This window comes from Diaporthe amygdali (genome assembly GCF_026229845.1).
Source record: "Diaporthe amygdali strain CAA958 chromosome Unknown NODE_3_length_2959817_cov_65_330692, whole genome shotgun sequence".
Lineage (NCBI taxonomy): Eukaryota > Fungi > Ascomycota > Sordariomycetes > Diaporthales > Diaporthaceae > Diaporthe > Diaporthe amygdali.
Genome location: NW_026517023.1, coordinates 2,395,863 through 2,418,804, shown reverse-complemented (window position 1 = coordinate 2,418,804; position 22,942 = coordinate 2,395,863). Strand labels below are relative to the sequence as shown.

General features: G+C 50.1%; 8 protein-coding genes across 8 annotated transcripts; 4 read left to right on the top strand and 4 right to left on the bottom strand.

Moving 5' to 3' along the window:
- Positions 1-1,240: 1,240 nt before the first annotated feature.
- Positions 1,241-1,941, top strand: J7T55_003143 (uncharacterized protein; the record flags this gene model as incomplete). The annotated part of the gene is made up of 3 exons (XM_053138290.1): positions 1,241-1,317; positions 1,572-1,692; positions 1,771-1,941. The coding sequence occupies 3 exons, from the start codon at positions 1,241-1,243 to the stop codon at positions 1,939-1,941; spliced, it is 369 nt and encodes a 122-aa protein (XP_052999009.1).
- A 254-nt stretch (positions 1,942-2,195) lies between these two features.
- J7T55_003142 (uncharacterized protein) lies at positions 2,196-3,641 on the top strand (the record flags this gene model as incomplete). The annotated part of the gene is made up of 4 exons (XM_053138288.1): positions 2,196-2,245; positions 2,303-2,514; positions 2,575-3,206; positions 3,450-3,641. The coding sequence occupies 4 exons, from the start codon at positions 2,196-2,198 to the stop codon at positions 3,639-3,641; spliced, it is 1,086 nt and encodes a 361-aa protein (XP_052999008.1).
- Positions 3,642-3,829: 188 nt separating this feature from the next.
- On the bottom strand, positions 3,830-6,429 carry J7T55_003141 (kinase-like protein; the record flags this gene model as incomplete). The annotated part of the gene is made up of 5 exons (XM_053138287.1): positions 3,830-3,852; positions 3,916-4,465; positions 4,524-4,702; positions 4,817-5,438; positions 5,503-6,429. 5 exons carry the CDS (start codon positions 6,427-6,429, stop codon positions 3,830-3,832), a joined length of 2,301 nt encoding a protein of 766 aa, XP_052999007.1.
- Positions 6,430-9,920: 3,491 nt separating this feature from the next.
- J7T55_003140 (uncharacterized protein) lies at positions 9,921-10,940 on the bottom strand (the record flags this gene model as incomplete). The annotated part of the gene is made up of 1 exon (XM_053138286.1): positions 9,921-10,940. One exon carries the CDS (start codon positions 10,938-10,940, stop codon positions 9,921-9,923), a length of 1,020 nt encoding a protein of 339 aa, XP_052999006.1.
- Positions 10,941-11,158: 218 nt separating this feature from the next.
- Positions 11,159-13,963, top strand: J7T55_003139 (uncharacterized protein; the record flags this gene model as incomplete). Its single annotated transcript, XM_053138285.1, has 10 exons — positions 11,159-11,253; positions 11,322-11,337; positions 11,997-12,041; positions 12,277-12,352; positions 12,415-12,590; positions 12,665-12,910; positions 12,977-13,343; positions 13,408-13,525; positions 13,573-13,637; positions 13,710-13,963. The coding sequence occupies 10 exons, from the start codon at positions 11,159-11,161 to the stop codon at positions 13,961-13,963; spliced, it is 1,458 nt and encodes a 485-aa protein (XP_052999005.1).
- A 459-nt stretch (positions 13,964-14,422) lies between these two features.
- Positions 14,423-17,117, bottom strand: J7T55_003138 (uncharacterized protein; the record flags this gene model as incomplete). Its single annotated transcript, XM_053138284.1, has 3 exons — positions 14,423-16,622; positions 16,953-16,963; positions 17,115-17,117. The coding sequence occupies 3 exons, from the start codon at positions 17,115-17,117 to the stop codon at positions 14,423-14,425; spliced, it is 2,214 nt and encodes a 737-aa protein (XP_052999004.1).
- Positions 17,118-17,970: 853 nt separating this feature from the next.
- On the bottom strand, positions 17,971-20,243 carry J7T55_003137 (uncharacterized protein; the record flags this gene model as incomplete). The annotated part of the gene is made up of 3 exons (XM_053138283.1): positions 17,971-19,381; positions 19,518-20,023; positions 20,085-20,243. The coding sequence occupies 3 exons, from the start codon at positions 20,241-20,243 to the stop codon at positions 17,971-17,973; spliced, it is 2,076 nt and encodes a 691-aa protein (XP_052999003.1).
- A 54-nt stretch (positions 20,244-20,297) lies between these two features.
- J7T55_003136 (uncharacterized protein) lies at positions 20,298-20,942 on the top strand (the record flags this gene model as incomplete). Its single annotated transcript, XM_053138282.1, has 2 exons — positions 20,298-20,420; positions 20,472-20,942. The coding sequence occupies 2 exons, from the start codon at positions 20,298-20,300 to the stop codon at positions 20,940-20,942; spliced, it is 594 nt and encodes a 197-aa protein (XP_052999002.1).
- Between the last annotated feature and the right edge of the window lie 2,000 nt (positions 20,943-22,942).

The following is a 22,942-nucleotide window of genomic DNA, read 5'->3' as shown; positions in this document are numbered from 1 at the left end:
GACACAAATATTATAGTTGAGACTACAATGTAAACGAAAGATTTTATTGTTCCGCTATTATCGAAGTATGGGAATAGCAGTGCAGAAAGGCATGCACTATTCCAAATTTTGACCAGCTTTGCAATTACAACTAAGAACATCCACCGAACTATGGACCTAACCTTAGACGCAGGCGTATTCGATAGCCTCCATCGCCTACTGTGTGATATCCTCGGTGTGGAGCTTGGCTCGTGCATTGTGGTATCCACCATGCGGCTTGCGTTTATCTCCTTGAGGTCTCTGGTGTGGTCTTCCTGGCGTGCTAGTTTTGAATTCCAATCCTAATATGATCATAGTCCATATATGCTTTACTCGACCAATATCCTGACATTTGTTTTGGTTGCTCTAGTTTGATCCAAAGTCCAACACATGAACTAGAAGAATGCTGAACAAGCGGCAGAACTCCTCTCCAAATGCTGTTGTCTATGTGCCCCAAAATTGATGCAAAATGGACCTGAATACCTCTATAAGCCTTTGGAGACCGAAGAAATTATGCGAGAAAAGAAACGCAGGCTAGTGGTCACATGGCTTGGGTGAAAGACGTCGCGTTGTTGGCTTTGGTGTCATTGATAGTGCTCGTGGTGGATCGCTTTGTCAAGTAGTTCCTGCTCAGCCTGCAAGATAGCACCATGTCAGAAAGTAATATCATCGCCTTGCGGATACTTGGTAGAGAGCCCAGGTCGAAGTATTTGGAGTGTTTGATAGCCAATGAGGAACATACCGGGTGTAGGTTCCGAGGTAGTGTGCATTGAAAACGCCCCCGCTTCCACTGAATGCGCATTTCCTGGGTCAGTCTCATCCCTTGAGCTGTTTGCATTCTTACTATGGCTTCTCACAAGAACCGTGGCTTTCCCATATCCGAATAGTCGGCCGAAGAGTACTTCCAAAGCGGTCTGTTCGGTGTACGTTGCACGAATGCTGATTGTGACCATTGCACGATGTGAGAAGTTTTCAGTGTGACGATACGCCAAGTTGGGGTTGCAGTTTACGGTGAAGGAAGGTGTAAGAAACCGGAACGTGTTCAAATTCTGGGTGAAGATGTTGTGAGCTGGTGATCTTGCTAGTGGCTCTCAAAGGTCTAAATGGATTCTTCGAGAGACATTCTTCGACTCGATTGATATTTGACGTGGAATCTTGAAAATTTTTCAAGAAGCTCATGGAACGAATCTTAATATGGTCATCCAAGTGGATTGTGGCAATCATGCTGCAGGAAACCATCGGCAGAGAACATGCCGCGTGTTCATTCGAGCCACACAGCAGTGCTGCGTTGGACCAGCGGTAAGCACCGAGTCCAACGATTGGGTAAGGGCTCACGTACGCTTTGCAGAACAAGGCTTGCTGCTGAGGAGGGGACAAACTGCTGATCATCCCAATGTCTCACTATGATCTCGAACTGACTATTGTCCGCTATGACCGTCTTGTCATTTTGCGAGAAAAGCCTCGAACATGAGCAATCAGAATATTGATTGAGGCGTGCGTTGTGTAACAAGGTATATATGTGCCAGAGATTTGTGCTGACAAAAGTAGCTTAGCTCAGTAATCAACCCGCTGGACTGCATTATGCAGCATGCACATACAGCTGGCGGTGTTGAGGCAGTGCTGATTGGCATGGAACACAATCCCGCACCTGTGGTCATCGTGCACAAGAAGCAAGTAAGAACTTGCAGAATTGTCTACCCGTAGTAGAGCATATCAAGATCTCACTCTCTGCACATGTGATTCATTCGAAAGTGTCGCAAGTCTCCATTCAATATGGATTGGGCTGAAGACTTCTCTGGCGTGAGTGAGGAGGATTTCCAAAAGGTTTGGAAATATGAGGAGAAGCATACCACTGTGGTTCGCTTGACATCAGCAGATGAGGTATGCCTCTTCACAACCATCGATGTCTCGGAAGACCACTAAAATGAAGAACAGAATCCTATGGTGTATTCGCTGAAAACAAGGAAGGACTGGGAGTCTTGGATCTCCTCGGTTAGCACTAAACGAGGTATTTTGCAAGGTGCTTCGAGCTTACAGAGGAGTAGGGGGAGTGTCCGCAACTTGATGGCCCAGCGCCCTCATCTGGACTCGTACTAATGTAAGCTCAGGCCAAAAGAAGATTTTCTTGGTGACCGACCTGCTAACTACCTTCATGTTTGGCCAAACGAACCGGTGAGATGGAGTTCATGCATCCCAAACGTGTCTCATCCGGCAAGTGGCTGTCTCGGTATGAGGAAGAAAGGCCAGCTATCACTAGCTACAAGAGAGCTTTGACTTTTGGTAGCCTAGCTGAGAAATCGCCTCTCACGCCCCTGAGCAACGGTCAACGCAGCGTTCGAACACTTCCTTTCACCGAGAGTACCTTTCGCCTGATCTCAAAGCGACTTTTTGTTCACCACACCATTTCTGCGATTGTCAGCAGGGCTAATATTCCAACGTTTTCATCGGCCGAGGTCCAAATGGAAGGGGAGAATGGCAACATACATACGGCGACTGGTACGATAGTCGATTTGGTTTGAGCAGATAAATATCAGGGACTAATGTGACTCTCACAAGTGTACAACTGCAGGTCATCGAATGATTGGGAAATGGATTTGGCCCTTACAGCAACGCACTTTCCAAAGCAAGGATTAACATTCGCACTTCTACTTGGTTGCCCACTGTCTATCGAAGAGGAAGTTATTCGGCGCTTGTCTCGAGTGTCTACGGAATCAAGTTACCCACTTGTTCTCCCCGGGATCTTCGTCGAGCTCGAGAGAAGTAGGCATGTGGCAGTAGCAGAAAAGATGATTGATCAGTTGGAGAACAGGATCTCTGAACTTGACTACGCGTCGGGTGGCACCAAACAAGCTCACATGCGGGAAATGAACCAAGCGAAGCGAGAGAACTATCTCGACACATCCTATCTCAGAAATGGACTCGTGAGCTGGAGGAACCAGCTCATTAAAATGGCTAAGCAGGCCGAACTCCTAGAAGACGCGATGTCCGGCCGAGAAGTAAGAGCTAGTCTCGGTCTATATCCCCATTCAAATGCATCCATGGACGGCTTGCCGGTCCAAACAGTGTTCCAGATGCGAAGAACTGGGCGAAAGGTGGTCAGTCGTCTTCAATCAATCATTGATGAGTACGACGACAAAATTCGTGACTGCACGATGCGCTTGGATGGTATGGCCATGGCTACTCAGTGGGTGAGTTCAACTCGAAAGAAATCATGTCCACTTAAGATCCCAGCCTAAGTTCTGGGAACTAGACTTACTCGATTTTAGGCACAAGGGGAGACAAATGTCGATATAGCCTTAGCTACAAGCCGAGACTCCAAGCACATGAGATCCATCGCCTTGGTGACAATGGTATTTCTACCAGGGACCTTTTTTGCGGTAAGCCATACGATCTGAAATTTCCGCAAGTATTTCCTGACTTTTTACGTGCAGAGTGTCTTCTCTATGAGCTTCTTCACATGGTTCGATGATGATGGGAATAGCAGGGCACAAGTTTCGTCATTTGTATGGATCTATGTTCTCTTTGCTTTGGTGTCGACGACCCTCACCATTGGATCCTGGTACCATTTTAACATATGGCGGAAGCACTCTAGACGGATCTCACAAGGGGATGCGTCGTTTTGAATCCGAAAATATCCTTTTGCATTATTTTCAAGCCCTGCTACAGGCGACTAGTTACGTGATGGGGTATATGGGTATATTGAAAGCGAAAGAAAAAAGAAAACGGGCCAAATTGGCACGGTGAAAAAGGAGATCCAGCCCAAATGCGAACATCACAAACTGCTAGGTACAAGATCCTTAACGCCTGCTCTTCAACTAGCACAAAAGAAGTCCCCTGGGAATTGTTGATCAAATCACAGCCAACAAAACAAAAAACGAAGTTTCCGACGTAGTCCACGCCCTTCTATGTCATCTCCCTTCACATCTTCCCTGGCTGGGTTGCGCCTTTTGTCTGCTTGATCCACACTTTCTGACGAGCTTCTCTTTTTTGAAAGTGCCCCCCTTGAGACATGGCCAATATGTTGCCCGTTTCGCGCCTCCTCGGTGATTGGAATAAACCGCATCTTATTCTCGTCCTCGGATAATTGCCTTTCCGTTGGTCGAATCGACTCCTGGTGGCCCTCCTGCGAATTGCGATGCTGATCGTGATCTTGGCTCCTCATCGTGCCGGACCTCGAATTTGACGCCTTGCTATCGTTTGGGTCAAACAAATGAGGCGAAAGCATCGAAAGATCCGTTTTGACGCGTTGCGGTTTGCTAGGAGATGGCTGTAAACAGTAGTCCTCACTAGCTAGGGCAGTCTCATGAATCTTGCGGAATTCATCGACGACTTCTTTGCACGTTGCCCTCTTCTCCGGGTCCATACGGAGCATTTTCTGTTCTATAAATTCCAGAACGTCCACAAGTAGTTCTGTAGCTTTTATATGTTCGCGCAGGCTGTTGAATTGCTGAGGACAATGTCAGTGAGGAAAGCTCCGGACTGTGTTCCTTGGTCATACTACTCACCGTTGCTACCGCTTTCTTAAAAACAGCCCCGCTCAAGACTTTGTCATCGTTTCGATACACATTCCTAACCAGCTTGAAATAGACGTCCTCTCTGATGAGTCCGTTGTCTTCAGCCGCTCGATCCTTGGAAAATTGGTCGAATGCTTGGAAACCCTTGATGTACCAGACGATGAATTCCACTGCCCGACCACGAGAATCAGTATTTGCTGCAACGAAACATTGGCCTGACATTTTCATAGCATCTGAAGCTAATGAAGACAGAAGTGACGGTATGATTCAATCAAATTACTCACATAAGACACATCCCATCGTCCAGATATCATAGCTTTGCGAAATGGTCTCAGAGACGTCGTACTCAGGAGCGCGGTACGTTGGGGACCGTGCCAAGTTCACAGGGTCTACCATCCCCGTTTCGTCTCGATGGAATTCCGTCAAACCAAAGTCTGATATGACGAATTTACCTTCAAAGGCGCTTTGGTCGCCGTTGCATTCGTAAGGTTGGAACCACAGAATGTTCTCAGGCTTGATATCTCCATGCCTGCCATTGATCCTGAGAAGAGCCAGAGCATCAGGTGCATCATCTTCGACAACGCCAGTATCTGGAGGGCATTCGTGTATCGTCATCAATGCCTCCGCGATTCCAAGCCACTGTTTGCTGACCCATACTGCAAATTCATGAGTTCTGGGGATGTCCGCAGGCTCGGGGTGCTTCTCCCAGTAGTCTCTCAAGTTACCATCCGCCCAGCGGAAGAGTAGATGATATCGATCTTGATGATAGTACGTGAGTTCGAGTCTCATCAAGTGAGGGTGATCTTGCTCGCTCAAACGTTTCAATGTCGAGACCTCCTGCTTGAACATGTCGGGATTGCGATAGTCGGGTTTGAGACGCTTCACGGCAAAATAAGGATTTCCACTCTGGATCCTGTCAGTAATGGACCTTGATAGAGTGTTAACTTAGCTCTTGCGGGCCATGCCTTACCGATGGATGACTGTGGTGGGCACGATGTATCCGAACGCGCCATACTTCCGAGGAGCCAGCTGAGATCATATCACCTCGTCCCTCTCCCTCGTAGTCTTCGATGAATGGAAGAATAGTGTCATTTTCCAAGGTATAATGACGAGGCCGCCCGCGTCTACCATTGGTGGGAGTGACAATGAAGAATGGTGCTTGGAACTCCCATTGGTATTGCGCAAACGTCTCTCGGTCAAAAGGTCTCCATCTGGGGACCATAAAACAATGGATGGGGATTTCCTCGCCTCGTTCTGTTCTTCGATACACGGGCTTGTGATCCTCATAGGCACTTGGAAAGTAGAAGGGGAGGTCAGAGTCATAAAGGCCCTCCTTGATGAAGTGAGTGATCTCAGCCGCCTTGTCTATTCGAACCAAGGTTGCAAAAATCTTTCTTCGCGACGTGTAGCCGGTTTTTGGAAGTTCGACCTCATCAAAGACTTGACGCGCAAGAGCATGTAGTTGCTCTTGTGTCTCGTCTTTATAGTGAGTCCGCAACTCCTCCAAAACTGAATTATAAGTGAAGATCTGGTCAAACTTGTCGAAGGGTAGAAATCTTCTCTTTTGTATCCCAGAAGAGACCTGGAGTGCACCCCGAATTCTGCTTTCGAAGCTGGCTGGGGACGGCGAATGCTCCCGCAGTGTCGTCGCTGTCGAATCGGCCGTATCTTCCTCTCCTGAATGATGACTGGGGGAAAGGAACTTAGATCCGACGTCTTTGAAAAGTTGATCCTGATTTGTGGCTTCTGAACAGGCTAGACCGTGCTGCCGTCTCTGCTGCAGTTGGCCAGAATCGCCTCCGTCATGGACTGCACTGCTGCCTCCAGACTCAGAATTAGGTGAGCGGAGGTTTTCGTCAGCTCCAGTCTGGACCTTCAGATCATCGGCCCATGACATGATGGGACGGCCATCGGAAATCTGCAAGTTGTCAATCCAGTGGCAATAGCGAAGGGTTCCCTGTACAACACTCACAACATTAGTTTGGACACCTGTCATATCCACTACGATGTTCATACGTTGCTCAAATTGATTCGTCCAAGCTCAGGCAATTCAGGCTTCAACGCATTGAGAAGGCAGAAATGAGGGACGATTGACACGAATCGAGAAATGGGTCTTTAGTCGTGGCAACTAATGTTGAAGGCAGCCAACTGGTAGAAGTTGTATGTTTTATTTTGCGGGCCCATAACTTTTTAAAAAACATTGACATGGGCACACCATTCTTCATGCAGTTTGTTTGTGCCCCCAAAGAGCTGCGCCCGTCCCTCTGGAATGTTATTCCAGATGTCAGATTTCTAGCGGACAGCGGATGCTGCAGTATAACGCATTGTAGAGTGGCCCTCAAAACACAGACCGGAAGTGTGTGCTTTTTCTTCGAAGTGGATAAATACATCTGATGGTCGGGTCGTCTTCAGTGCCATCAGCCACTTCGAAAAATGATGGAGGGGTCTGGACACGTTGGCATGCAGCGAGGTACATGCATGCAGCTCGTCAGCAGGGAGCAGATGGCGCTCGGGAAGGATTTGGCAAATTACGTTCCACAGCATGCCCAGAGCAGGGCCGGCACAACATACCTAAGTATGCCTACTGTGCCCCCTTCAGAAGGGGTGGGATGGTGCAGACTCTTGCACTCTAGCCTTTCATCAAGCAGCGGATCAAAGAGAAAGAGAGCAGAGCCTTGATTCCCAGGCCGGCGTGACAAGCATATGATGGAGTAAGTTGAAAAACACTTTCGTTGCCTACATGCAGGCTACACCTAGGTACATTAGCTGATACTCTTAGGCGCCGTCTGCCTTGTGGGCAGCCGAAGACACGACGTAACCTGCAACCGTCGAGCCAGATCATCGACAGCCGACTCATAGACCCCCAGAGGCTACACGACAAACTTGTTTGCAGATTTGGCCAGGGAAACTTTCAGATAGAGGTACGCAGCTGCGATACAATCCAATCATAGGCAATGATTCGGTCACGTATTGACACTTCAACAGATGCGCCATAATAAGTTCTTCTTGCTTTCCTGGGCTCCCCTGACGCAGGTGAGCATAGTTGCCCGGCTTCGGCACGTTTGAGCTCCGACCTCCTGACAGATTCTGCAGAATGAGATTCTCGAATGTCGATATTGGCGATGATTTAATCAGAGCCGGCAGGAAGGCTCTAGGGCTCAGAGGAACGCGACGAACGAGCAACAATTTCTGCCCAGAAAGCAGAACACTCGGACTCCGGTATCACGTTCTTTTCCAGAGTTTAGGTCGACAACGTCAGCAGCAGACCGACCCCTCTAAGGAGGTGCCAACTTTGACGCCTGGCCAGTTTGGCAACCCGCATCAAACCACAGCAAGAATAGATCCTAGCAGCAATCAACTTCTGGGTACGGTGCATATTTTCCAATTCGTGATGCCAAATCGCTAACTGTTAGTGCAAATTTCCTGCACCAATTTTTTTGCTACACCTGCTCCTCTTTTCGGTACCCGCGAGACACGCCATGTGCTTTTCTTTCCCGTCTCGTCACCGCTTTGATTCCCTTCCCTTCCTGTTCGTATGACCACCCTATCTCCTACTGGATTCAATCTCCGAGCAACCCCCAAAATAATTTTTAGCCGGATTTGCCGAAGTGGCAACCTGTACGATCCAAATCTTACGGCTGAGTAAAGTCTGCATTCTGCTTGGTCTTCATGCAAATTCCAAAACTCCTTTTTCTTTTTTTTAATGCTGCACAAACCCAAACCTTGGGGTCGTACGAGCGATTTCACTTTTACTCCCAATGTCGTAGCCATCAATTCGAGATTAGGCTATCTACATCATGCTTCAAAAACGCCTAGGCTCACCGCGTTTTCTGTCGGCTGCTGAGTGAATGGAGGGGGGGGGGGGGTTTCCAGGGCTTCCAGGTTTGCCACCTTAGTGTACAGTAGTACAGCAGGGGCGAAGTGTAAAAAGTCGCGCGATTCGCCTTGTGTAAGGACTCAGCCCCCAACACACACCACACCAGCTATCTATAGGCTCAGGCTCCCTGGATGTCAATGTGACAGCATTTCAGCTCTGTGCCGCCCCCCTTAGGCCAAGAAGCCTATCAACCATATATTCTCCCCCATGAAGAACTATTCAAAATGAAAGAGCCTCTTTGGCTTCAACCAGCTATTTTGACAAGGGCTTTAATGCCTCGTCGTGAAGCACCACTGTCGAACCGCTATCCCGCGACCATTTGAATTGTGCTCGAACATTTCCCGGGACCATCACTTGCATTGTTTACCACAGTCTCGATGACAGCCTCAACCACGGACGAACCGGTTGAGTCTCAACTCAACATAGAGCGCGCAGTGCCCGCTAAATATGTCTTGGACCCGAGACTGCTCTCAAATGAGCTAGAAAGACTTTTCGGAGAAGGAAAATTTGCTGTAGAAGTCAGCACCATACTTCGAGGCCACATATCCGATCATGGACTAATTTCCATGCATGCACAGATGCGACATAATTGCTACCAAATCAAAGCATCCAAAGAATTCAAGCTGGTAAGTTGTCAGTTATCTGATAAATTCATTCGATACAAAAAGCTGACTACTCAGGCCGATCTGGTCAGGTCGTGTCCAAGTCTTCGGAGGATACCATCCAATGCATCCGGGCGATTAAGTTTCAAACAGATAGGTGTGCATTAAGGAGTTCAAGGAGTTCGTTGTTGCAAGCAGGTATCTGGGCGTATGTGACTTTGGGCTTTATTTCTATACTATTGTTATGAAATGTCTGCTGGGGAATTGAGTGGTGTTCTTCTTCAGCCAATCTTCTTTTTTGCTACTCTTTTCTATCACATCAACATCCTTATTCCTACGCTCAGTCGCATGAGCAAAGGAAGTATGAAATAATGAATCTACCCTAGCCTAAAGATACAGGCTAATCATACCCAGAACTCCCGTATTTTTTTTCCTCGACAAAGCAAGCTTCCTTTCTGGGTAACTTTCCTCCGGATCGTATCTTGGCTACCTCGCCGTATTTCCCATGACGTTAGCTGTCCTCATTTTCGTTACAGACTATAAATTATCTCAATCAGGCCCGAGCTGAATGAACTAGATTGGAAGATAAAGCCAGCTAACAGGATCGGTATGTCCCCAACGCTCCAAGCCTTCCATGCGAAGTGCTGAATTTCCACATTTGTGGGCAGTCGCTTTTCAAACGCACGCATGCCAAAAGAGACCCAGCCACTGCGAGAAATTAGCAGGAGCGTCAAATCGTACGCAACGTAGAAGGGTAAGAAGATAGAGCAGATGATGTCAGTGCGCCACCAATGTGATGCTGAGAGAGGAATGAGAAAGCAGCACGAGGCGCAAGTTTATGAAATAAATATATTCTTCACATTACAGATCCTACGTATTTAATTGTGTGGAGAAGAAAGTCTCCGCATTTTACGGCGGCGCGACTGCCGTCACAGTAACTGTAACGGTCGCACTTGGAACGTAGACGGTGACAAATCCTGAATGGCCATCTGCATCGGCTACCGTGGTCGTGGGCATACTGCTGAGTGTGACTAGATCTGTGGCTAGGTCTGTAGACAATGGTGCACTTGCAGTGTTAGGAAACAGACTTGTGACAAGAGGTGGCGCCGCCGTGCCTGTGCCTAGCTCGAGGACTTCGAACTGGGTGGCTAGTTGGCTCATTACGGCACGCTTATCGAAAGCCACCCCCTCGTCCAAAACTATTTCAGAGGAACTATCACCTCCTTGCGAAATGAGAACCTCAGAACAGGCAGTGTAGGTCTCATTGGCCCATTTGTCCGTATTCGCCCATAACGGCCATTCCCATACCCAGTACAGAGCAAGGACATCAGACTTTATATCCTGTGGAATTTGAACATCGGTTTGGCAGGTTACGGAGGGTAAGCCCCCGGAAGCGGCTTTGCGCTCAGCGTTGATTTTCGTAGGTGCGGTTCCTTGATCTTGAAAGCATATGAGGTCATCAAAGAAGTGAGTGGAAAGCAACTTACCGTTCTCCAGCGACCCGTCAGCCGTCCAGTTTCCGTGCACGGAGGTGAGCTTCTCGTCTTTGAGACTGGTAGAGGCGTAGACAAAGACGTTACCAGACCTGAACGGTCTTCCCTCTGGAACCTGTGGTGCCGACGTGTGCCCGTTTTCCTGGTATTGTAGGGCGATAAAGGATCCCTCAGAGGCATTCAGACGTGGGTGGAGTGGGTTCTCATACCCGTTGGCCTTTTGCTGAGAGGGATGACAAAGTGGGGTGGAAGAGTCTGGCGCCGTGATTCTGTAGGTCGACGAGTCGTCACTGAAAGCAGGATCATCTCGAGCAATAAAACCGCGCGGGAATCCGGGCTCTCCGGTGAATGCCCCATTTGAACCTATGAGACGCAGAGATTCTAACCACGTATGCCCTAAGGCGCCAGAAAGAAAGATTAGGAAGATGTATTGCATTTCCAAAGTGTTTGGTCAGAGTTTTCCAGAAATTCTGTTACCGTGAAGTTGGCTTTTTGTGTGGCTATTGTTTATTTGTGCTCATGTGTTCTGTGAAGAAATGCTTGGGATTAGGGTATGGAGTTCTTGAATGGAAAGCTACGGATACATTTAAATGGGTTAGTCGGTTAAAGTTAACAAAGCTTTCAGGCCATTACTGGGTCAGCTTTGTGACAACAATGAAGTCTCGGCTCAAGCACAGAATCACAAACGAGGGCGTCGAGGTGAGCAACAGAGTGTCGTCGAAGGTCTTTGAATACATTTCCTCGAAAAGGTGATTTAGTACAATGGACATTGTCTGAGTGCTTCGCTCCATGTTTGTCACTGACGAACTCCATTCAGTGGTGGAGAGCAAATTGTACGTAGATCAAATGCATCGGTCTCCCGTTCTCGACACAGGCTTCTGGATGCTTGTGAGGTCGGGGAACCTTTGGAAGGAGGTCATCAATCTCATCGACCAACCAACGTTCCCAGTCATCAGCGTCAAAGCATGATTCAAGGGTCTGGTTTGAATTCTTTCAGTAAGTACACCTCAATTCATATGTCTCGTCTCCGGAACGGTCATAGCAATCATCTCCTCCGTTTCAAAATTGGCTGGTTTAAGCACCCGACCACCATCCTTCGAATTCTATTATCTATTACCTCTGTATTGAACCTTCAACTTGCCACGACTCCTTCGACACGTCCTGCCCCCTTGTCAGGGGTGAGGGGGTGCTGAAGCTAGACACAAACCTGCTGTCATGTCAAGCTTCATGGGGCCTGCTGAAGGAGCAAGCCTGTGAATCATGACCCGCAAAAGTCATTGGCCCATGAACATGATATGGGACTGGAAACACTGGAAAGCCAGAATGTTAAATTGATAACCTGTTGATGCTTAATTAGCAGGCCGTCTCCTTCCACAATCCAACGGTCTAGTCAATGACATCGCCGAACAATTTCCCAAAAAGGGCTGATGATCTTCGTCCAATGACATATTATACTCCATAGTATGCATATTCTGATACTGATGTGGCACAGGCATCCTCGCCGGTCAGGATACTGATTGCACAGTGGTTTTTCAGGGTACATGAACCAAAGGTCCAACCGCATGGGCGACCCCAAAGTGTCACATCAAAGATATCGGGGGGATTTCCAATCGCATCATGCGTTCCCCGTTTCGAAACCGGTGCCGCCAATCATTGATGCTCCCCACCATAGCCGACAGCCGTGAAGCTTATGCATATCACATTTAAGGTTATACTCTACGACAGTTAACCTGCGTCTCACAATACGCTCGGCCCCAAAGCAACGCACCCAGGGGCTGTGGACTGATGTTAGCGGAGTTCGTATTGCCCCGTACTCAGTGAAGGCTATTCAGGACTCTGACAGCGGCAGTGACTCGCCCGAACTTTGGCTGATAGTTGGGCACGGCGCACTTGCTGTTTTCAATCAAAAGTCAACGGTTCTTCGTCTGCTATGGCCGCGGCACTTGCGTACTTCTGGAGGTCGTACTTTGAGGAGGTCGATGTGCAACAAGATGACCTCCTTGAAAACTTTGCCGAATTACCAACTGCACGGGTTTGCGAGTGTTCCGGAGTTGACTGCTTGGGCCGTGTGTTGGCATGCCACATGGTATATACACAAGTCGGAGCCGCTCACCTGCTCGCATCACTCGTCGTTTTCGTTTGACAAGCCGTTCCTCTCAGGGAAACACTGTCATCATGAATGCCACACTCGCCAACCCGCTATTGCCTCCTCTACCGCAAACGCAGGGCTCAACGACAGTCGTCGTCCAACTATCTGCCGAGGACCGCTACATAGAATCCAAGATCGATGTGTTGGACTGGGTGATGACCATCTTGGCGGGCACCGTGGTGGGCCTGCGGATCTACAACAAGTACAGGAGACGACTCCGGCTCTGGTGGGATGACTATATTGTGATTGTTGCTTGGGTATGAATCTTCCACTCACTGTCACTGCATGCATCGATGTCATACTGACTCTACAACGCTACGCAGACACTGCTCCTTGCTTTCGCCGTCGTCACCATATTCGAAGGGCGTGATGGCATCGGCAGACACGTTTCAAATCTCAGCCCTGGGGACATTCGCGAATTCGCTCTCCTTGCCACAGTTGCCTCCACACTTGCTATCATGACCACCGCACTTTCCAGGATCGCGTTCGCAGTCTCGCTACTCAGGGTCGCAGAGGGCTGGCCACGTCATTTCACTTGGGCAGTCATCTTTGCTTCGAACATCGTTTCTGGCCTGGCGGGACTTTTTCTTTGGGTTCAATGTACGCCTATCAGGAAGAATTGGGATAATCTTAACTTCGGATATTGCTGGGCTCCTCGAGTGCGAGTAGCTATCCCGATCATAAACACTGGTCAGTAACTCGAGATCTCCTCTGACTATTTTATATTTGAGAAATCTCGCTGAGCCCTTACTAGCTGTGGGTGGGTTCTTGAATGTATTCATCTCCCTTGTCGGACTCTATATCGTCCGCAAGAACACGGCAAGACAGAGGGACTGGGTTGGAGCTTTAGTGCTCACAGCGCTCGGGATCTTGTGAGCATCCTCGATTTTGCTTCACTACCAAGCTAACCTAGTGGCAGTGCCGGCATTGCTAGTTGGGTGAAGACATCTGTCATGCACATTCTTATTGGAGATGATGTTACATGTAAGTCGTTTCCCGGGGAAACCATTGTCGTCTAGTGAGCTTTCAGATTCTAACAATTCATCGCAACCACAGTTGATATTGTCACTCTAATTATATGGGGAATGATTGAACCGGCTGTCATCATTATAGCAGGCTCTCTGCCAGAACTTCGCTCCTTTGTTTGGAGAGATACCGCGCCTTCCGCTCCTTACCTCATGCCGTTCACTAGGCGTCGCAATGGGATCCAGTTCGACGCCGACTTCGAATTTGCCCGGCAGCAGTATCTGGAAGCTGGAGGCAAGACTATCAAAGACTACGGCACTGAGTCTAAGAAGAGCTGGGTTTAGGTGCCGTTTAAAGGCAATTAGTCACAGATGGAAACATGCGGCCATCGATTCCACTCTGCCCCAGCTGAACTCATAGATTCAGGCGCCGCATTTCAAGTAATTTTAGTTCTTATTTACAATTGATATATGCATTAAATAGTATTTGGCAACTGCTCCTGTGACAGACACAATCGGTTTCCCTTTCGTATTGCGATAGATACAGCTATTCCTCTTGATGTAACCATCTCACAATGAACGCGTACAGTAAGAGCGTGATACACATTTATTGTTTCTCATTCAAGCATATAGACATTCAATTTATGATTTCTCTGCATCATCCAATAAAGCAATATCTATTTCGACTGTTCTTAGCATTCTAATGTATCGTGGGTTATCTTCTTCCTTGTAACTATAAGACCATCCCGAGACGCCTATTCGAAGCTATCATTAGCCATGCAAAACTCCGATCCAGAGCAGTCACTACCATCCAAATTTCTCGACCGCGAGCTGGACATTTGCTCCCCTCCCAATAGCCCCAGCACACGTATTCCTCACCATCCTGTTCAGGCCATCTGGCCCAGAGACAATCACGGCGGTCTCTCTTCTTTGGAAAACACGGCCGTCACTCTCTTCTATCCAGCCCTCGACAGTGCCAACTACATCTGGACGTCCGGCAACAGCTGTTGAAGGCGGAACTACAAGATCCAGGCCGGCTGCCACAAGTTCCTCCAGCATGGTATCTGGCATCCAATAGCGGTGCTCATCCGAGTGTACGATCCACATCATGTGCACCTTTTGCTTCCTCTTCTGCCTTCTCATTGCGATGAGCCCATCGCGATCATCCTCATCCGCCCCCTCACCCATCAAGAGAGCCCATACCAGAGGGAATGTGACGGCGATACCGCTCCCGCCTGCAATCAGGACTGCGCTGTCAGCTGCACGGAGCATTTCTAAGGCGTGAGATGAGCCGTACGGCCCATCAAGGCGGACGGCGGCGCGATGATGGCGGTGGGCGTAGCACAGAAGGTCAGTGGTAAAGCCCTTCTGAGACCGGATCAGCAGATTCATCCAGCAGTGCGTCGATCGCTCACGGCCATCGCCAGAGTGGCCTTCCGACAGCGGCGCCGCAGACGCGATGGTGAATGGGTGTGCTTGGAGCGCGTGCTTTCGGCCCAATGCTGGCACTGTGAGGAAGACGTGATCGGTAGGCTTCCACCCGTACTTGACGCTCTGACGTGGCCATGAGAACCAGGATGTTTTCGAGGTCGGCTTTTCCCAATTCGCCGACACAACGATAGTCTCACCATCTGGTAGAACGGTAAGGTCCGCAGTCATCGTGGTAGACTTGAGTGCAAAGCGCCAAACGATGCGGTCGATGAGAAAGATGGCTAGTGAGGCAAGGACGTACGGCCTCGCAGTATGGAAGTGTAGATACAGGAAGCCCAGTGCGACGACCTGTAAGAACACATGTGACGCAAGGAATATCTCATACCAACGTTGACGAAAGCTTCCCAAGGATGTGAAATACAGCAGCTCGTATGCGACAAAGGCGCCGATGCCTAGTACGATGAGCGGGTGAGTGAAGTACGCCCACGCACCATCTGTACCCGTCATCCAGGTTGGTTGTGGAAGGCCAAAGCGCCAAATAATCATACCAACGAAATGGACGAGTGCCTCGAAGCACATCCACTCGCCAACTCGCCGATGAAAGACGTTCAGAGCCTCGTATGAGCGTCCTGTGAGAACTTTGATCGGCTGGTTCTTAGCAGCAAGGAGGTAGAGTAGAGGGAGATTGACGATGAACACGAAGCCGGCTCGATCAGCGAAGCAGAAAAAATATTTCCAGTCGAGTAAATGGACTTGGTATATGTGAAAAAAGACGTTGATGCCGATCCAGACTCCGACGAAGAGCGACGTTGCATTTGATGGCAGAGTCCTGTTGACAAGCGGGAGTGGCCTTGGTTGATATTCAAGCCAGTAAGGCACCCTCCTCTTTGTGCGCGCCCAGAGGCTGGTCGTGGCTTGCTTATCACACGGTCCGAGCAGCGGTAGTCCTTCGAGATCCGCTTGGACGACATCTTTCACCGCGCCCGAAGGAGTCGTGATGCCATGAGAGCTGCTCGATGACGAAGAAGATATTGCCTCCGATGCATCATCATCACGTTTGATTTCCCTGTCGGCCACGGTGGAGGACGCGCGCGTCCTCTTATGCCACCTTTTCCGGCACCTCCTCTTCTCCAGGAGATGGAATGCTGTGAAGATAGCTAGCATCACGAGCATCACATAGTTGTATGCCGCAACTATGCTTCTCCCATCCAACAGGACCTTGATTAAATTTCGCACATACTCCATCTGATCAGGCGGGATCTCATCGCCGCGGCCCGTGGCGGCGAAGTCGTCGATGTCATCGAGCAAATCGCCCAGTTTTGCAAGTCGCGCAGACTGGCTGATGAGTCCGGCGAGCCATTGTTCAGTTGAACGACCGCCGACGGTACCATCTGCTGTATTGTCGTCCATAAAGGGTTCGGAAGTCGCCAAAGCGGCGAGGGTAGATCTTAACGAGGCGGGAATAGCGATGGCCGTGTCGGATGTCGTGGAACCAAAGCGGAGTGTGTCACCGTTATCTCGATGATCTGATAAGATTGACAGATAAGATCCGAGATCGGGCAGCGGTGGGTTGCTGTTAGCGAGTGTTAGAAAATCGTAGTAGCCAACGTGAGTCCCCTAACGCAATTCGACATCGGCGTGGGACCCAAACCAACTCGGCGTCCTCAAACGCAAGGAATGACCTTATTGGAATATCACCAAGAACATGTCTACCCTCATAAGGTCCCTGAGGAATTGGAAAACTTCACTCCTGTCATCTGAAAGCTGACATTTTATGTGTGAAAAGATGGGGCCCAGGCGGACAGGTCAAGCATACCTCTGAATTTCGTTTACCTATTCTCCCCTCCACAAGATAAAATAAAAAGTTGCGAGGCGCTGCAGAGATGTATTTAACGCTGCTTACTGCCCAGGTGTCTGTTGTTATCTTCATGCATGTCTCATGACTTCAACCAGACTCTTCGCTCTGGGACCCCTTTCACATCTTTGAAGCTTTATGAACCAGATGGTCTGTCAAAGAGATCTCAGCAAGCTAGGTCAGAAACTTGTTTTCAAAGAATTGACGCACCATCGTGTCGACCATGGAAACGCTAGATAGATTTGGAATATATCTCTATTTTGACTTCAGGACGGGCTGCCTGACAGACTGTTGACACCTCAAAGAGTATCGAGTCTCATCAGAGTCAAAGTATCGTGATAAGTAAATCATGTATACTCGTTCCCTTGAGCGCACTATTCGCAAATTGTCCGCCGCCTCTTCGGCATGTCTTTCAAGTCAGTGAGCACTTCCACGTTTCTGTTCGTGTGGTAGTGAATAGGGGGTTAGTGAATTGGGGGTCCCACGTTTTTAAATAGGGTGCCCTGGGCCCTTCTGCCCTCAGAATCTAGCACACAAGCCCACTTCGAATACAAACAATCGCATATTTGCCAGACCCAGTCTTCCCTGCCACAGTTCGTCCAGCTTTCAATCGCGGCCAATACATGAGCATGCATGAAAGCATTGTGCTTGGGGTTTGAAGCGAGTCACCTGGAGTTTCCGGACCACACGAAGATAAGACCTCTTCACGTCCCGCGCCGCGTTTGAAGTCTGGCTTAATTTCTCTATGGGGTATATGTATATGCTAAAACAGAAAAGGAGAATCACGGCCTGAATACTAGAGCCATGCTATAAAGATACACAGGGTGCTGCCCAGCTCCGCCCGGAATCATTCAACAGGCTCGCTCTATCATCCCCACCAACGCTCGATATGTAGATGTAAGTAGTGGAATTAAAGGTATGTCGTGAGAAGGCGAGGAGACGAAAGAGCTCTAGATGCCTCGACAGAGGTTGCCGCAGGCTTAAGTGATCACTTAGACAGGTCCAAGTGATTTCTAACTTTGGGGGGTGAGTGTTTGTCGGCTCTAACTCTCGTGATGCCCACTCATCATACCCAGTTCTCCCTCGGAGATAAAGGCGGGTGGCTCGTCAATGGACTAGGCGGCGCCTCGCGACCATGTCCCGTCCATTGCGGCTTGGTGAGCTCTTCATCACTGCAGTCCCCAGTGTCCACACTGGACACTGACGAGTTGTCCGCCAGGAAGGCGCTCACTCGCGTTCTCCGCTTCGTCTTCTTCACCTCTGGGATGGGCTCGGGCCTCTCGAAGGGGAATCGCGCAGTCGTGTTTGAGTTGGATAGAGTTGTGATAGGGGAGTCGCCAAGTGATCGACTTGTCGAATGCACCTCGGGACTCCCGGGCAAGCTCGATGGGTTACTGTTGAGCCCCGGTGAATATTCGCCGTAACCAGATTCTGTTATGCGCGAGGGTGGAGGCAAGCCGTCTGCCCCGAAAGTCCCGCGGGAATTATTGCCCTTGGTGGAAGTGCTTGATCTGCTATGGCCTGAGGCGGAAGATGCCATACTGTAGTGTTGTACTCTTGTTGGTAGGTGAAAGCTTGGGGCGGTTGATCTTGGTGTCCTTGGTGATCGGAAGCTATCTTGAGAGCTGGTCGATTGATGCCCATGGCGAGGTGACTGGGTCATAATGGGCGGAGGTGAGCGCAATGACACGTCTGTGTGGACTGCGGGACCGCCTCCGAATGGGGTTGAAACTTGGCCGAAACTGCCCTTCCTGATAGCTTCATGAGAGCGTGAGCTCTGTGGAGATCCGTTGGAATACTGGTCGGTGTAAACAAAATGCCCATTTGTGGCATGTGTTGGGGGTGGCCCTGTCGAAGCTTTGGCCGTGGTCAACATAGGGGCGTCTTGGAGTGATGGACCAGAAGGAGCTGGGCTCAGCCTAGGGCTTGGGCTTGGGCGGAGGCTTTGATGGAAACTTTGGCCCCTGCTGTGAGTACTGCTCCTAGCTGAAGCGCCTGGGCGTATCACCTCATTGACTTCGTCCTCGAGCTGATCGATGCTGTCCTTGGATGATCGCGTGATGACGGACATCTCGAACTCCTTTCTCACTTGAATGCCGCCATCCTTCGTCTCGGGCGCGCTCTTCAGTAGGCCAACTCCCTTGTTCATTGCCGTCGTTTCGGTTACCGTAGGATATCTGTTCGCATCCTGGTTCTGCATTTGAGATGATGACACGAAGGTATTGGTCTTATTAGTAAACCTAGGCAAGCCACCGCTGCCGCCCATCGATGAAGTGAAGCGGCTTGTGAAGTGATTGGTCGCAAGAAGCTTCATTTTGACGAATAGTGGGCGTAGTGTAGCAAGTGACGAAGCTGTGATGGCGATTCCGCATTCGACAATACTCCAAATCGCCAAATCAGCGAAGTTATAGAGGTAGTCGGGATTGGAGAGTAGCTGCTGAGCGTATGGAATACGTGCAATAGTAGCTACCGAGGCCCTGAGATTATGTTGATGTTAGTGGGGCGGTAGGAAGGGGTGACATGACAGGTAGCAAAATCGAATTGAGCAAAATTCAGTCGAGGCGCATCCGTATATGGAAGGGTGAGGTGATGTGGGACTGAAGTGTGACATACAAAGAACCAAGCGAGAGGACGCAAATCACAGAGATCTTGGTCTTCTTGTCCAGTTTCGCGTGCTTGATCAGGGTGATTGGTAGGAGGGCAAGAATCAAGTCTCCCGCAATGCCCAGCAGCACAGCAATGTAGGTAGGTATCGTCGCCATCTTTTTCCCGTTGCACGTGCCAGTGATGGGCGCGTCTGTTGCATAGCGCCACCAATAGAATGGCACAGGCTGGCACTGGAATACCGCAACAAAGACGTAGAAGGCGTTGAAAAGCCCCACGAGAATCAATAGAACCCAGATGGTGATGCGCTGCCATCCATTGTTGACACAGAGGCGGAGCAGGAAAATGCCGACGACGAACTTGACCATCGTTGACACGACGATATAAGCGATCTGTCCTGCCCACTTGAAAATCAAGGCCTTTGGACGTTGATCCTCCGGAACATGTTCCACGTGCGCTCCAAGGCCATGTGATACACCAAGAATCACAAAGGCGCAGAAGGCACACTGAAGGAGCTGGTATCAAGCTGCAACGTCAGCGTGAATTCAACAGCCAGAGATCTCCAATAGTACTCACACAGGTCAAAACAGCTAGCCAGTCCTCGATCAAGAAGCGTTTGAGTATTGCGACCATAGTATAGCAGCGCAGCGCAACCGCAATGACACTCAGGGATGTCATGACGAGGGCCACGGCCGCCATTTCAGGCCCGCGGTTGTCGTCACCATAGTCCCACATCCTCTCGGCCGGCCTTGTTTTCGAGCTCGATGGAAACTGTTCCTCTGCCGCTGTATGATACCCAGGGTCAAGTTCCTCTCCACGGGCGTGGTCTCGAGCTCATTGGCGCATGGTTTGAGCCCGTTCACGGAGAATTGGCATGAGCTTGCGAATGCTATCGGAGGGAAGGCAAGAGAAGTGAGTGTGAAGGGAAACTTCAAAGACGCATCGAATTCATAGAACATGCAGCGGGCAGGACGGGAAGATGCAGTAAGTAGCACCGCGGAGCCCCGGCCGAACCCACTTTCAGGAGCGGACCCAGGGACCAGGCTCGGCTGGCTCGACCTCGAGATTGAGGACGGATGGCCGTTGCCCCAATCCATGTTGAACATGGCCGAATCCGGTGATCTCCACATATTTACGCAAGGTGAGGACAAATGGGAGAGACACCAGGAGGGCGTTGCAAGAGACTACGAGCGGCGGCCCCCTGGTTACCCGCTCGGCCTGGTGAAGCGATCACAGCGACGTCCAAGGACAGAGGCTCGATTGGTCCCTGACCGGGTCGGGTTTCCAGCCTATTGCGTGCTGCAACGACGGCCTCGGGCTGTGAATGGCCCAGAAGTCTTGGGACGATATGGGCCTGTCCTGGTCAACGCGGCGAATGGGAGAGGGAGTTGGCCCCGGGAAACAGAGTTTGACATCCACTTCTGCGCCACTTAGAAAGCAATGCACGCTGGCGGGGCAGCTAGGGTCCCTGAAGCTTGACGGCCCATTGCGACTCTGTTTGGCGGCGGCTGCCTCTCACAAGGCCAGGATGCCTCCTGGCCGCCCCTCACTTTTTACGGGAGAGGCACTCGGATTATTTTCCCAGTGGAGCAGTGTGGCAGGGGTCTCTCTGTCGTCTGTTGCCACCATCGTAGATTCGTACCAAGCAACACCTAACCACCGCGTCACCGGGATTTATTTTAGACGCTGGGCGCAGCACTGGGTCTGTCGGCAGTGGCGCCACAGCCGCGCTCGCCACATCGACACGTCGACAAGTGAGGAATCGGCATATTTGAAAATCCTGTTCAGAAGCAGATCAGCCTGCCATGGGCATGAACCAAAAAAAAAGCCCACGAAAGGGGAGGGACGGGATGTGAAGAATGTTGAGTCTTCTCTTCGCCTCGAAAACCAGTGTTCAATGGCAGGGCACCTGGGGGCTGAGCAACATTGTTCAAGCGCTGTACTTGAGAATTCCCACGTAGAAATTGACCCGCCCAGACTCGGGTTCATCCGGCAGACATGTGCTCAGGTGGTATTGACATTGGAAAGTCAACTGTACGCGTCAAGGTTGAGCTGGCTCGCAGTTGTGCATGCGGCTTCTCTGTCAATATCAGATGTTGCCCTCCTCATGCAGCCGGATCAAGGACTTGATGTCCGTTACAATAAGTGCTCATCTCAGAGGGTTGCACAACAGCGGGCCGAGGGGTCTGTGTTACTTGGATCTCTCCGGTGCCGAACGCTTGGGAGAGACCAACAACCAGACAGGTAATCTGTGCTGTGTTGTTTTGGGCTTCGATACAATCCGTGTCAATTTCACCAGGGTTACGAGATTTCCATTTTCGGACTCTCGTCCCTCGCACTCGCGACGTGGTATTTCGACCTGCACATGTCAGCCGATGCTACATATCAGCGGAGCATCACCTGCACGCCCCTGAAACGGGCAAGCAGAATTTTCCAGTTTTGATAGCGCATCTGGCAAGAGTCTGTCGAGTGCACGCTTTGTACATAACACATACAGGATGAGTTCTTGGGGTGCTCGAACAAATGGCCGTCTTCTGGCCTGGATCCGACTCGCGCACTACTGTATGTCTCACATTGCCCCGGGCATTGGGAGATAGTTTGGACTTGGCGCAACGGCCACGTGCGAGAGACGCATCTGGTCATGACAGCAATGATTCAAACGCGGGTCAAGGTTCAAATGTAACTAGAAACTGACTCAATCGATGCCTCTATCAAGCTGCAGCCGATAGACACTTGTGACGAAGAGGGAAAGTGGCATTCCATCGCCCAAAGAGGAACAACCGCCAGCAAGGCCTTGCATGGTGAAGGCTCTCATGGCGCCCACGTGCAGCCAGCATGACTTGACTGAACAACCACAACGCTGTGCATAGGGCTGAAGGTGTCATATTGAGGTTGCTTGGTTGCGTCATCGAATTAGTCTTTAAGATGCCAGGTTAAGATTCAAGCATCGCTTGCACAAAACCGACGACACATCTTGGTTGCACAGTCGAGTAAGCCAGCACCGTCTCCTTGTTTCATACGCGAAGGTACTGTCGGGACTTGGGAACTCTTTGGTCCAAGCAACCCCACACCTCTTTTGCCGCAGAGAGTGGAGTTTTCTTCTCTGGACGCGACCCACGGACAGCAAATGTGGAAGAAGCCGTGAGAATCCACTTCGAATAACGCGAGAGCATTCATGTCATCCTGTTCTTCATGTGAGAAAGAAAGTACTACAACACAAGCGAGTCCCATGAAGTCTTCCATTCTCCATAGAATACATGTGCTCCTTCCGATCTGGTACGCCCCACCCTTTGGACTGGCTGGTCCCTCTCTTCCTACATCGCAATCGGAGATTTGTCCCAATTCCAGTATCGTGTGGGTCCATAACCCCTACTATGCACAACAATTGAACACCCTTCTGGCCTCATGTCCAGGAGGATCATTGGCCGGAATGA